Source organism: Parasteatoda tepidariorum, chromosome 4 (assembly GCF_043381705.1).
Source record: "Parasteatoda tepidariorum isolate YZ-2023 chromosome 4, CAS_Ptep_4.0, whole genome shotgun sequence".
Taxonomy (NCBI): Eukaryota; Metazoa; Arthropoda; class Arachnida; order Araneae; family Theridiidae; genus Parasteatoda; species Parasteatoda tepidariorum.
Window position 1 is genome coordinate 74,922,780 of NC_092207.1, and position 15,528 is coordinate 74,938,307.

Genomic DNA, 15,528 nt, shown 5'->3' on the forward strand with positions numbered 1-15,528 from the left:
TCAAAACCTGCAATTTTTTCTTATAAAGTATAAAATAGATTAACAACTTTGTACTTTCAATAAAAACTCGTTAAACACTATTGTCAAAATAAAAACAAAAATTTAATAATAAATGAACTTAAACTTCTATAATTCTGAGTGGAAAAGTTCATGTTTCTTGTGAAGGAGAGCAAACTTTTGGAGAGTGGCTTTTTCAAAACTTTCAGCGGTCGTAACTTGGGATGAGAGCTTTTTTTTATGTGACAGACCATTTAATATAGAATTCGCAAAATCTCTCTCTTTTTCACGCTGGTTTGCATCAAGAGTGTACCACATAGCCAGCGCACACCTCTTTCCTTTCTTAACAGCTTTTACACCATGTAGGTTTTCAGCACCAGCAGAAAACCCAACCATCAAGCCACATTTGGGTTTAAGTACAGCCTATAATGATGAGATCATTTAATTCAATAATTACTCATTATTCACAATAATCGTGTAACAATAATATGTCTGGTCTGCGACAGAGAGCTTGCTTTTAATTTTTGAAAAGTAAACAATCATTTGATGGTCACCTTCTTGTACAGTTTTCACATAATTAATCTTTAATTAATAATAATTCTTTTAACAATATTTTAAACAATTCTACTGAAAAACCAAATAACACTAAAAAAAAGTTAAAATCTTAAAGAATTTAATTCACGATTTTCAGAAGTTTAGGGAATATTCCTAGTTTGATTGTTCTGCTTAAAATGCACTATTCAAAATCTTAATTTCTAAATGTATATTGCTTATAAATATTTATTTTGAGAAAAAAGAGTAACAACAAAAAAATACTGTCAAAGTAGCATGAACAAATTTTGCAAGCAAAAAGTTAAAAGTTTAAGTTTTCAAAACATTTTAATTCGACACAAAAATGCTTGCTTATAACAAAAAGAGAGGAATGGAATATCTCAACTCTTCTCTTCAGATTCAAATTATTTTTAAACTGTATCACCGGATCACTTTGTAGCAGGATCCAAAAGCTCCAAGTCGGCAAACTAACTCAAACATAGATTAAGTACATCATTTTTTTTTCATTTAAAAGAAATGTTATAAAATGAGAATTTAAATCATTAAGCAATAGGAAATATGTTGAAAATAAACAAGTTGCACAAAATGAAAGAAATGTTTTAAGCAATAATGTAAAAAAAAATTTCTTAAGTTATACCTACTTTAATTATACAACAGGGCGCTATAGAATAGAAATATTTTGATAAACAGCATATTATGATGTGCAATTAAAAAAAAACATAAGTGCAACAATTTCATGAAGCATTTGCACTGTTTTATTCAATCGCACAGCAGTATTTCCTGCATAACATACTATTTGTAAACTGGTTTGAAATGATAAAAACTCATTTAAAAAGTTTAAGAAAAGAATAATAAGAAATTTTGATAATGATGCAGCAGGAGTTTACGAAAATTCATGATACTATATAAAAAAATCGAATTGTTAAGGTTTTGTTTATTTGAACAAAAGTGAATGGGAGTTTAAGTTCACTTATTCTTATTTAAACAACTAATAACCTTTTACTCAAGGCTTAACTTCCCTGGAGAAGAGAAAAATTGGTAGTAAAACGATTGGTCAGAGTAAAAAATTTCTTACCACCATGTCTGTTAAAACATAATACCCTAACTCCGAAAAATGTAAATTATTATTTCAGATGGGAACTTATAGGAATTGCTAGTAAGCAATGCAATTTTACTCTTGATAACAAGTTATAAATTAGAATGTTTTTGCCACTATTTTTTTCTCTGTGTGAATAACATCCTTAGAATACTTATATTTTTATAGCTAAAGGACTTATAGATAAATTAAAATAGTAATTCTAACTTAGAAGAACGTTTTTACCTGGTAGAATAAGTGATATTTCATTATTTACACTGATTCTATTGCAGAGTCCGCACTTAAAATTGGGTTACCAGTAAAATAAAATTTTCTTTTACAAAAAATAGTTAATCAAAAAAGTTAATATGCGTACAATAAATACCTGTATAGTTTTCTTGTCTTTAGCAAAAACAAACTCACCCCCTTCAAAGTCATCATTTAGATAAACAATTGAGCTGCAAAGAAACAAAGGATTGCATACTTATGAAGCGAACAAAACAAAAATAATATCTTCCTTTAAAAATACTTAATTTCACAATTCAGGATACAAGTTAAGAACAATTTGATAATTATGACATTTTTTTTAATCAAGAACTGAAACAAAAAAAACAAAAACAAAAAAAACGCAAACATCCATTAAAACATTTAAGAACAAAATGTTAAAGTAAACAATTTCTGAAGCAAAAAATCTGAAATATCTATATTTTTCTTAACCACTTTATTCCACAACTGAGAATAAGGCAATAATTATGTCAGTCAATAAGCCACAATGAAAATAAGTCAATATCTTCATTAAAATATACCTAACAAAAATATAGGAGCTCATTAAGAAATTTAAAATAAATAATGCAATATGAATAATAAAAGTTCAGAACAAAAAAAATATATATATAAATATAATAACAATTTTAGACAGTTGTACTTACTTGTATGCTGGAAAAAGAAAATGTGAATAAATAAATATACATTAAACAGTACAATAAATTCTTTAAGCAGTTCAAAAAAAAATTTTTTTTTCTTGTGATTATTTTGTCTCTAAGTTATGCCTGAAATTAAAGTACAGTTTTCTTCCTCTCACCTCCATAGAATTTATCAAATTAGTGAATTATATTTTATGTGATTATTTCTAGTAAATAAAAATCATTCAAATCCAATTTCTATAATTGAAATATTTTAAAAATTAATTGAGACAAATAAAAATAATAATTCAAGCAATCAAATTGCATCAAGTTATTATAATTTATAAATTACACAGTGAGGAATTAAGAGATCATAACCAGTGATTGAGCAAACAAGGGGGAAATGAAATACTAACCTGTAGTCTCTCCATGTGTAGGCAGGTTTATCTTTGAGGCAATTGCCATTTGGCATCAAAACACAATTATCAGCATGGATAGGATGACTCAGATCATCCCTGGACTCAGGAGAGTCTATTTTTAAGAAGAAATTTTTTTTTTTTACACATTAGTCACAATTTTAATTTTGAAATGCGATCGACAGAGTCATGATAGTGATATAAAAAAGTTAAATGATTGAATTTTCAAACACTTGGGTATAATATTTGTTGTTCAGATTTATTCTGAACATGCTAATTAATCAATAGATTACGTCATTTCCATGCTAATTATAAAAAAAATACAGGCTAGAAAATAAAGTGCCAAAAGTTAAGAAAGTCATGGAAACTTCTGGTTTTACAGTGTTTTTTATATTATTTATTGGCAGTTTGTGCAATATCTCTGGAATTGATAGTAAGACTTTGCTGTTTATCAATAACATAACCTTTTAATAAAAATAATGAGTTTTTAAAACTTTTTTTTCTAGGAAACCATTAAGCCAACTTCTATTTTCCAATATAAAAATATATAATTTGACATGTTAAAATTTGTTCATCTAAAAGTTAGAACATATTTTAATCCTTTTTTAAATTTAATAATCATTAACAATTATCTTTTGTTGAGAATTCTTTTGTGAGAAACAGAAGAAAAAAAATTAAGTGAAGAAAATATTGAAAGGACGATTTAGGGGACATTCTTGAAAAAATTTTGATATTCTGATCTAATAAGTTCGACTAAAAGTGTAACTTATTTTGCCCACTTTTTTCAATTTTGCAAATCCTAGTATAAAAAAAAAAAAAAAAAAAAAAAAAAAAAAAAAAAAAAACGTATTAATTAACAGTGTAAGACAGCGTTTTCAGAATGAAAGAATAAATTAAGGTATTTCACAATAAAAATTTGAAGAGTAATTTTGGAAAACCTCTCTTTTGACAGCAAAAAAAAAAAAAAAAAAAAAAAAAAAAAAAAAAAAAAAAAAAAAAAAAAAAAAAAAAAAAANAAAAAAAAAAAAAAAAAAAAAAAAAAAAAAAAAAAAAAAAAAAAGTGAAAAGTCTGATTAGAAAGACAAATATGAGAAGAAAAGTTTATATGATTGTTCTGGCCTCATAAATGTCACAGTTAGACTTTGTGTAATGTTACAATTAGTCCTTTATTTAAATCTTTTCCTTTAATTTTTTTTAAAACCTTCATTTATTTTTAATTTTATAACAGCTTGAGTATTCAAAAAATTTAAGTGATTTTTCTTAAATTAAGAGATTTTTTTCTCTAGTTAAATAAATCAAATATATTTTTGTCTGGCAAAAATTTCACTTTTCTTTTCAAAAAGAATCTTACCATTCTGTTCACTCTTCATTGCTGGTCAGTGGTGATTGCACTTCCAGTGTTGAGAGATACCCTTTTTTCCTTTCTGTAGGTGTTTTGCCTTTTTTTGGAAGATGATGTTATTGAAAGTATTTTATGACTTCATTTTTCACAAGATCACCACTTGTAGGCACATTTTTTATTAATTTATTTTTGGGGGTCTTACTTAGGCAATCTTAATTGTACTCTTCTCAAACTCTTTTTTCCTTCAATTTTAGTAGGTTATCGCTTGTCAGGATTCTTCGGAACCAACGAATTGTTCTGAATATCGTAACTAGGACTGGGCTATGAATCGATGTATCGAGACATATCGATTTAACGCATATATCTGCAAGACGATACAGCGACTTTCATTCAAGGCGATGCATCAGAAATCTGATTTAAGCCGTCGAGTAAAGACAACGAGTGCAAAACGATATAGCGATATAAGACACGCAAGGATATAAGATAACGATATAAGACTCTTCTCTTAAGTTCCGATGTCGACTCGCGCTGTGGAAGACGATGTTCGTTTCGTTATGTTGAAATGGCCTTGATTGGTGAGCTGAAGAATCAGAATCAGAGTTTTGAGAACACATATCGTTATATCGCATGTTCCTTTTCGCACCTCTTAGTTTTTTTCTTCTTTGTCGAGACTTTTCTTGTAGATTATTTTCAGTGGGATTCGCCGATGCTACCTTGTTCTGAAGGCAATCTATTATTGAAAAGAATATATAAAGAAGAGTTTCTTCATTAATTAGATAAACGTCTTTAAACGATTTAAAACGATTTAAAAAAACGAGATAAACGATTTTAAAAAAACGTCTTTTTATTTTTAAATGTGAAAATTATTGGCAATCTAATTTAGGCGCCCATAAAGAATTGAATTTGTTAGGTTATTTTTTTACTTTCTTTTAATTTATTAAAAACTTTTTGGATGAAACTTCTAATAATTAAATGAGTTTTTATTACTGATTTTAAATTTATAAATCTTGTTTTTATTTTTAGAAATAAAGTTAAAACAAAATTTATTTTTGTCATTCGGATTTGGACATAAGTCAATCAACTTTGTTTATACAAAAAAATTTGAAAGGTTTGCATATTTTATTCATTTTTTAAAATCATTTAGCACTTTGTTTTATTAGAGAGTATAATAATTTTTTTTTAAAAATATTCTTTTCATATTATTTGTTAATTAGTTAAATATATTATCGAAGATTAAATTTTTTTTATTTTTACGAAATTAAATCTTACTTTGTTTTTCGTTCATAATTCGGTCATTATTTAATTTAATTTAATTATTTATCTGAAATGATAAGGTCCCGTAGTGAACTGATCGTTAAGACACGGTTCCCTGCAGATCACCGAAGTCAGGCATCAGTGGCTGCGGTCAGTGTGCGGGTGAGTGACCACTTGGATCAGTACGAGTAGGGACCGAGGGTGTGCGGTATTGGTCCTCATTAAACTGTTCTAACGTAAAGTGCTCGACTTCGCGTGCAGGTCATCGAGCTACCGAAGCGGGGGTGCCATCCCATCTGCAGAGGATCAAAATTGTGATGGCATGTCTTCGGATCATCCTCAGGGATGTTTCCCAGACCGTCGCCAATAGCCCATTGTGCAGCTCTAGTGTGACGTAAATGAACAATAATAGAACTATAATAACTCAAATGATAATAATAAAAAATAGTGTTTTAAAAGCGTTTTTTTTTCTAAAATTTATTTAGCACTTTGTTTTCAGCATATAAATAATTTTTAACGTTTCATTTAGAAATTGAACATTACGATCGAACTTAATAATTATGTAATTATTTATGCATAATAGTACAAGAAAATATCAATTTGTAAAAAACGCTTTAAAAAAAGTTTTTAACTCTTTGTTTTACGCGTATTATGAATTTCTAAACAAACATTTCAATAAATATTTTAAGTAAGATTTGTACACTGTAGTCAATTTATTTAGTATCTTTCTTAAGCAAAACATATATATCTTCAAATTTATAAATTGATTTAAATCAATCTGAGTATGAAGTTTTGATAGAAATCTGACTTTCTGTGCCTTCAAATAAATGAAATTCAAAAATACTATATCACGATACATCGTTATATCGCGATGCAAAACTGACGATGCATCACGATATATATTTTCTAATACCGCCCAGTCCTAATCGTAACACATTCACACTCTGACTCACATTCTTGCTTTTTACAACAACAGGGATGAGATTGGTCAAAAGGCAAGAAAGCTGAATTTTCACACGAGTACATACATCTTACGTGATTTATAGCAAAAATATCAGTAACATATTCTCATCCAGTTTTGCTGATGTTGTAATGCCTATATATAGCAATAACCGCCGATAGAAAAACTGCTACATTTATAGTAACTAATTCAAAGAAAAAAAAACTTGCTTTTTACAAGAATCGCGCAATAACGGATTTTAAAATCGTGTGAATATAAATCACGATATTGAAATAAGTGAATGAAACTCGATATTAAATTTCAAAAATGTGAAAATACAAATCATGATGCGTAACTTTCAGATCGCGTAAATACGAATTACAATATATAATTTCTAAGTGGCGTTAATACATATCCAAAGCCTAATTTTCAAGTGTAAATACGAAAATAGAAGTTGGATATTACAACTGCAAAAATGAATCACGACATTGAATAAACTCGCACGAATACGAAATCGCTACATAGAATTTTAAAAACGCCTGTATACAAATCGCGATATTGGATTTTTAAATCTCGTAACGAAGAATTGCAATGAACGATATAGAAATCGCGAGAATATGAATCGCAACGCGCAACTTTTAAATCAGGTAAATACGAAAAACGATGTTTGATATTAAAATGCAGCGACGTCAGAAGTACGAAAATACGAGCTATCTAGCGGACGGGTAAAAATGAGGAAAATCTTTCTTTTTGCTTCTAGAAGCTAATAACTAAATTGAGTAGATATGCGAAAGGGTTGGCAGCTACGAAGTTTGAATTTTCTATACATCTTTCGATATATGATGTGTATATATCAAATCGGAGGAAATAAACATAATTATATTATTTCAATGGCTGAATTTTCAGAAAAAACCGGAATATTAATTAAAAAAACTGAAACTTAGAAAATCCGAGCTTTTAATAAAAAGTCTGAAATTCGAGAGACAAAAGCGAAAAAGGCGGAAATCCGCTAAAAAGCGGATAAATCTCATTCCTGCAACAAGGATACCTCCTGTCTTTCTCTCTCAGAGATTATGACTTTTGACCCTATTGAAGGAATTAATTATTTTTTTTTACAAATTCTTAAGAGCTTTATCTTTTTGTAATTTCAATGTCTTTTATATCTACCTCTTTATAACTTAAAAATTTTCTTTAATGTTTAAGATCCCATCAATTAAAGCGTTCCCTCTGTATTTATCTTCTTATCACCAATTTAATTTATCTCTCTCTTGTATCTCTTATAATGTATTACATTTAAATGCAAACCTTTATAAAATTTCAAAAACTTCTTTAACTGTCATCCATTTCTTGAAAGATTTAAGGCATTTGTTGAAATGCTTTCTAACTTCATGTTCGATTTCCTGTTTTGTGAGTGTTTTATACACATTTTGTCTGTGTGTGATATAAAGGAATAAAATTAAGGAAAATTGTGTTGAATCAAACATGTTTTATTATTTTGGTAGATTCCTTTTCTTCAATGTCTCCTGTATGCGATGAGTACATCTTTTGTTTTGCAGTACATATTTGTTTTTATTTGGAAACATTATCAGGGGTCTGTCCAGGCCAAATTTACTACTGTTTAGCAGTACCTTCACAAATTCAATTTTAGGAAAAACGGTAGTTTTACAAAATACTTTTTCTTAAAATTTTATTTTTGAATCCCATAAAAAACGATATTTGTTTTTATTTGGAAACATTAGCAGGGGTCTGTCCAGGCCAAATTTACTACCATTTAGCGGTACCTTCATAAATTCAACTTTAGGAAAAATACTTTTTCTTAAAATTTTATTTTTGTATCCCGTAAGAAACAATAAATTCATATTTTTACCATATTTCTGTGTTTATTTTTTAATATAATTTTTAATTTTCACAAAATAGGTACCTCTCAGAAAAACCTACACAGACCCCTGATTAGTGATTAAGATAAATGCTATGCTTGTATCTGGATATACAAGTCACTGTCTTATTATCATAAATCTATATTTTTTGTTAATATTTTTTTTGTATCCAACATATTCCAAATTTGGTGATACCAATCTGTTTTAAGTTAGCCTCACACTGTGTGACCATTGAACCTATTGGATTATTGTTATCGCATGACAGTTTTGCTTTACCACTTTTTATAAACGATCACATCCCCCTTAATTTAATTACTTTTTATCCTATTTCCGGCCTTAATTTTGTTTCCTTGATATTTATGTTAAAATTGATCATTGTTTTTCTCCATTCAACGAGTGAATGTTTAATATCTTAATCCAACATGCAAATACAATTTCTATCTATTCCAATATAAGTTCTCACCAATATAAATTCCCAAACCATTAACGCCCTCAACTCATTTTTTTTTATCTCAATCATCCATTATTATGCATAACAGTGTTCGATTTACAACAATAATTTACGTCATTACATTGTATTATTTTTATTATGTAACAATGAATTTTGCCAATTAAAGTTTGATGGCAAGAAATAAATGCAAAGCATAATTTTCATTTTTTATAGTCAACACAAAAACTTTGTAGCTTATTTACACACATTCACTATTATGACATTATTCACTTATTGCTTAGATATATCATTCACTCAGCTCTTTATATATATCAATGCATTATAAATCAATGAGTTCAAAAACCAGTCATCTCCATCAAAACTAATTTTACAAAAGAGATAATAATTAGAACATGGAGATGACCCGTTTCAGTACAAATCCTTAAAACGAATACTATACACCATTTTTTAAAGGTGTAAACACTAATGATTCGTAATTTAGAAATGAAATAAAGACTAAGTCCTGGACTACATATGCATGAACATCTGTGCAGGATTTAGAAATCTTCTGGATTGTGGCTATCCAAAAGCTACAGATTGTGACAATCCCTATCTGTGCTTTCTTATACAGATATTTGATTTTATTATTTATTTTTATTTTTGTTGCTATTTTTACTTATGATTTTCACCTGCATATCCCTCAGGATTGTATTCTTTGGTCTTGGTTATGAATTCTGAGTTAAACTAAATCCCAAATTCCCATGATTTCTATACCTTAACTTATGCCATTTTTGTTTTAATTGGCTCATAGTCACTCCACCTCCTTTTTTTCTTTACATATACCACCTAAAGAACTACACTTTGAACCACTCATGAAGTAGTAAAATAAATAGCAAGCTGAAACTAAATAATTAATTGTTAGGTTATGCATACAATTTCATAGGCAATGCAGCGATCTGGTGGTATATTCCAAGTTTTTTCTGAGAACAGGTCATTTCCAGGATCATGCTTTCAAACTAAATTGAGATTCACTGTACAAAATATTCTATACAGTTTGTACCTCAAATTAGATGTGTGTGCAATTTAAATATTCTTAGTTGTTTTTTAAAACAAAGGATTTAAATAAAAAAGCCAAAAAAATTATGCTAATAAAAAAAAGAAAAGTAAACATTCTATAGCAGAAAAGAAATAATTAAAATTTGTAGTAAATAAAATTTGAATGAACTTCTTTCAATGTTAAATTTAACAACCATTCAAACAATCAATTAATAACAAAGTACCGAAATAAGAATGAAAATATATCACTTACCAGGTAAAGCAGTTCTGCAAACAAGATGAGTATATGCAAAAAATAGCTCAGATTCCAATTTAAAATACTTTTCAACTGCAAGACGAGCTTTTTCACTTATATTTAAGTACAACTCAGCAGCTTCTGGATTTAAAACACCTCTATTAGCTAGCTACACAGCATAGGAAAAATACACAAGTGTAATGATGAATAATTATTATCAATTAAAATATGAATTATAGCAAAATACTAATTTAACTAAACAACACATTTTTAGAAACATGATTAAAACAAAATTATGATTCAGGAAGATGCTTTATATTATAATGCACAGTAGAAAATTGATTTAAATATTTTTATGAAGATACATTTTGTGTGTATTTTCTGAATGACATTAAAAGTGAAATTGCAACAAACTAGCACAATTTACTACATATGAAAATAAATTTGCTATGTAACGGATTTGTAAAAGAAACAATTCATTAAACAAATAAGGGGATAATAATATAACCAAAATATACACAAATCCAGGTTGATCATACTTTAGTAAATTTTGTTTTCGATAATTTTTTTTTTGTTTGTGCTGAGGCAAGAATGTCTAATATGACAATATATAACGAAATAAAAAAAATACTTAAAATTAATTATAATTGGTTTGAAATTTATTAATTTGACTTAAAAGTTCTTAATTTTAATTATTTTTAGTTTATTAAAATAAAATTTAAATTAAACGTTAACTAAACACAAGATTAAGTAAATAAAGTTGAAAACATTCCAAAACTTGATTCTACAACTGTAACACATTTCAAACAAGGTTTCAAACTAAAACAGAATGTGAAGAAAGTCTACAAAACTTTTTCGAGGTTGCATCCCACTCTTACAATATTTTGTACAAAATATACCAATTAACCTTTTAACAAAAACTACATTGTGACAAAAAAACAGGAATAATATAAAGGAGATTGCTCTTTAAACTTTAACCTTATTGTGTATAATTTTTTTTAAAAAAAAGTTAGATTTATTTCGTTTGCAAGGCAATAAGAAATGTGCCGACAAAAAACCCCTGTTAGTTCTGCTACGGGGGTGCGTGGTAAGAACGACCCAATGGGAATATCTTGTGAACAGGTGATATTAGAATAATGTCCCATCTAAAATTCTTAAAGAAATTTTTGATAATTGCATTATTTTGACACAGCATATTATTAAATGCTTTTTTTATCACATTGTTACAGATTTTTACCAGTTGAGAAATGAGCATATTTATTATGAAGTAAAAATGTAAAACATTTCCAATTTAATACCAAAGTTTAAAGTTGAAGATTGCAAAGTTTTAATTCAGTTCAGTTAATATAGAAAAAAAAAAGAATAATTTATTGAATTAACTTACTGTTGCTGCTCTTGTCACTGTCAAACCTTCAAACATTTCAAATTCTGTATGAGGAGACTGTTTTCCATTATAACCATCACCATACACTCCACCATCCTGGGAAAAACATGTTTATAATTTTTTGTACAGAGAAAAACATGTGATCAACATACTCTTAAATAAAACACATATTTAATCTATTTATTTAACGTTACAAACAAACTATTATTTCACTAGTATTTTTNTTTTTTTTTTTTTTTTTTGTGAAGTAAACTCCTTGAAATTTACTTTATGAAAAGAGATGAAAAAAGTTAAGATAAATTTTATGTATGAACTATAATAAAATAAATTTTGTTTGACCTTATAGTAGTATTTTTATCATATTTAAACTTTTCAAAAATAAGTCATTATAGACAAAGTTTAGCATAAGTCTACACATTTAATGATCAGACAATATAGAGAGCAGTGACATAGCTAGTGGTGGTCTTCTGGGCACCAGTTTTAGAGGAGAGACAAATCTATGAAGAATAATTAATAATAAAATATTCTAGAGTAAAATTCTTTTCTATTTTAAATAATCCCTGCTTCATTTGTTGATTGTGGGCCTCATAACATCTTCAAATTTTTATTTGCTTTGCCTAAAAATTGAATAAGATATCTATTTATATTGTAGTTAATTTTACACATAGGTTTTTATTATTATTTTTAATAAACTGACAATAAGTTGAATGAAAAATACTTATTACTCAATAAAAAACAATAAATGCAACCAAATCTAATTTTAATAGAAACTACATTAGTAACATACACATTTAAATTTTAAGCTGAATCAAATAAAAATTTATGAAGTTACTTAATTATCACTATGCAAAATTAAAAACTTAATTCAAAGTAAAATTTTAAAAAAAATACCAAATGAGGATTTACCTCATCTAAAACTTTAAGTGATTCTGAAAAGCCACTTAAGTTCTACACCATACAGAAAGGGGGCCAAGAAAAAGAAAAGAGTTTGTCCCCTGGTGCTGTAAAACCTAGCTATGCCTCTGGTAGAGACTGATTTTAAAATCGCAGGAGCTGCTAATTTAAGAACCAGATCAGCTTAGGAAAGCTAATCTAGCTACAGCAAAAGTATGAAGAAAACTACTAAGCTGATGATAACAATAAAAATAAATAAATTCCACCTTTAAAGTCTTAGCATCAAATTCATTTTGGAGATAGTATTTGATTGTGTTTCTGAAAAGCATTCTGATGTTTTTTATGTTATTTAATGAAAAAAAAACTTTTAAAAGACAAATACACCTTTAACTGTGTGCAAAAATTAATTTTACAGAGATGCCTCATCGTTTTACAATAAATATAAAAAGAGACAAAAATAAATCCCACTTTCTCTCTCTCCAACCAACACTGTATAACAGTAATAAAAAAAGTTTCAGGCAAAATTCCATGTAATACATAAAAATAACACAAATCCTAATTACCATAGCCAAATCCATTAACTGCTGGCACTCTTTCTGTGTGGCAAATCCTGAGAAAGCGACTCTGTTAGTTCCTTTAAGATCTTTCTCATTCATGAAAGGTGAAATTTTTGATTCCTTCAGCCAATGATTAATTTCAGATTGTGATAATTTTTCTGTTGCTTTACCCAATAAAGGTTTGTTGAAACTGGACACTGCAGGGGAAGATGATTTAGGAGGTGGAGTTAAAATCTGGGATGCTTCCTGTAGTTAAATATCAATAAATTTAAAATTTGTTTTTAACAAGAAAATGTATTAAATAGTCCAAACCGCATCTTGAGGAAAGCCTAATCTTTGTGTTATCTAGTCATTTAAAGTAAATCTTAAAAAAATAAAAATGTTCCTTCATTGAATGTTAGAACAAATTGTTGATAAATTATAAAATGGTATTTTCTTACATTTATGAAACAATAAGAAACCTTCAAAGCCTCTTATGCCAAATGAGAAGACAATGAATTTGTTGTCAGGATTACTTATCACTCAGAATCAGGGTTCGAAAAACCACCGGCCTTCGGCGGTCAAAAATTCCCCGCGGACAATGAATTTCTCGAATACGATGTCCGCGCGGACGGCCATTTTCCTGTTAATTTTCATGATAAATTTTCAATTCTTGTTATTAGAATTGATGTTTTCTCTGTCTGGGAGTACTGCAGTGTTTGAAAGGGGTTTTTCAGCAATGAACTTACAGAAAAANCTTACTGGTCTTAAACAAGAAGCGCTAAACGTAATTATGAACATCTACCTAAATGGAAAACCCCTTTCAGATTTCCGTCCAGAAACCTCTGTAAATCATTAGCTTGATTGTAGAACTGGCAAACGTCATATTTGATTCATTTAAAAAACGCAGTTACCTCAGATAAATTGACATTCCAGATAACTTGACCTTTGCCATTTAAATTATTTAATAAAATAAATAAATTATGTCATAAAGAAATACGAGGTTACTATTATTAACCTAGTATTTCGCTTATTAATGTATAATGTAATCCAAGTAACTACTAATTCATTGTGCAATTTATATAAATGTTTGTAATAAATAAGAGAAAATTATAATAAATGTTTGTAACAAATAAGAGAAAATTATATTTTTATTTATTTAGAACCTACGGGTTAGTTTCAAAGGAGGACAGGTACATTGTTGGGCAAGCCGTCCTCGGAGTTTTTTCGAGCCCTGCTCAGAATATAATAAATCAACATTACAGAAAATAATTTAACAGAAAAATTTGATAGAATAAGTATGTTTTTGTAGTATAAGTTTTTAACAATATAACTTAGACAAAACTGTCAAATTATTTATTGTTAAGAGAATGAAGGAAAATCAATTAAATTTTTTAATCATAATAAAAAGTCATTGCAAGTAACACAAACATAGGGCATATTAATTTAAAACTGCACTTTGTCAGTGACAAAAAAGCAATTAGGAAGAATATGTTTATCAAAATGTTAAAAAAATTAAAAAAATTTTTTTTTTAGATTGCGCAAATTTACTTGTCATTAAAACTAAGCCAACACACTTCCAACAAGAATAGTTGCATTTTTTTAACAAAATTACATGTTTGTAGTAACATGTAATTTTGTTTTTGAAGATATTTGGAAAAAAGAACTTACAAACCAGTCTAAGTTTAAAAATAATAATGAAAAAGAAAATCACTGTTGATAATTTTTTTTCCAAATTTAATAAATATTATTCAAGCATATAACTATGATAAAACTCTATATTTCAAATTACAACTTAATCACTTTGTTTTGAAAATCATAAAAACTTTTCATGATTGCACAACATAAAACACTTAATACAAGTATATTAATTTTACATACAAAAAAAAGAGAAAAAAAGAGCCCATTGTACAGCTCTAGTGTGAGGCAAATGAAGTACTGTTACTACTACTACTACAAAATAAAAAAAATTTCTAACACTAGTATTTTATATTTTACCTACACATTTATTATAATTACCCAATAATTACTGTAATGATATATGTTCCCATTCATAAAAAGTGCATGAATTATGATTATAGAGTAAGAATTTTTTGTGTGAAAACAATGAGAAGATTATGAATAAATTTGATCTAACAATATGTCTTGCTGAATTACAGTAAATTAAAATATTTCAAAGTAAAAAGCAATGCATGTTTTTTAAAAGTAGAAAATAGATTAGTACCTGAGATGTACTGCCGTCAAACTGAAAAGCCTTTTCAATAGCTTTTAGCAGATCTTTTTCCCTTGTACTTTGTTCATGAAATTGTATGGCTTCCTATTAATATAATTTTGCAGAAATGTTTAAAAAAAATTTCTAGAATATCAAATATATATAGTCATAATAACTTAATAAGATTTATCATCATAATATCATAAATAACTTAATAAGATTTATTTTAAGGTAATGATGCTCAAAAGCAAACAGATCAGAGATTTCAGCAAATAGCTATCTACATTCACTGGTAAAATCTTTATTCATGTAAATGATTAGCTAAAGCTAAATTTTTGAATTTTACTAATATGCATCAAATATTGATTTTTTTTTAAAAAAATATTCAAGCAAATATGTTTTCTATAATAAACAACCAATAAAAGA

General features: G+C 27.6%; 1 protein-coding gene across 1 annotated transcript in view; it reads right to left on the minus strand.

The window, feature by feature from the left end:
* Nucleotides 1-15,528, minus strand: part of LOC107455616 (prolyl 3-hydroxylase 1) — a 27,020-nt gene continuing 11,492 nt past the window's right edge. Inside the window, exons 6-12 of the mRNA XM_043048460.2 lie at nucleotides 15,115-15,207; nucleotides 12,918-13,157; nucleotides 11,461-11,556; nucleotides 10,095-10,245; nucleotides 2,943-3,057; nucleotides 2,010-2,082; nucleotides 1-420 (exon numbers count right to left, since the gene is read on the minus strand). Of these exons, the coding sequence (XP_042904394.1) occupies nucleotides 127-420; nucleotides 2,010-2,082; nucleotides 2,943-3,057; nucleotides 10,095-10,245; nucleotides 11,461-11,556; nucleotides 12,918-13,157; nucleotides 15,115-15,207 (1,062 nt within the window). The 3' untranslated portion in view covers nucleotides 1-126. The remainder of the gene's footprint in view (nucleotides 421-2,009; nucleotides 2,083-2,942; nucleotides 3,058-10,094; nucleotides 10,246-11,460; nucleotides 11,557-12,917; nucleotides 13,158-15,114; nucleotides 15,208-15,528) is intronic.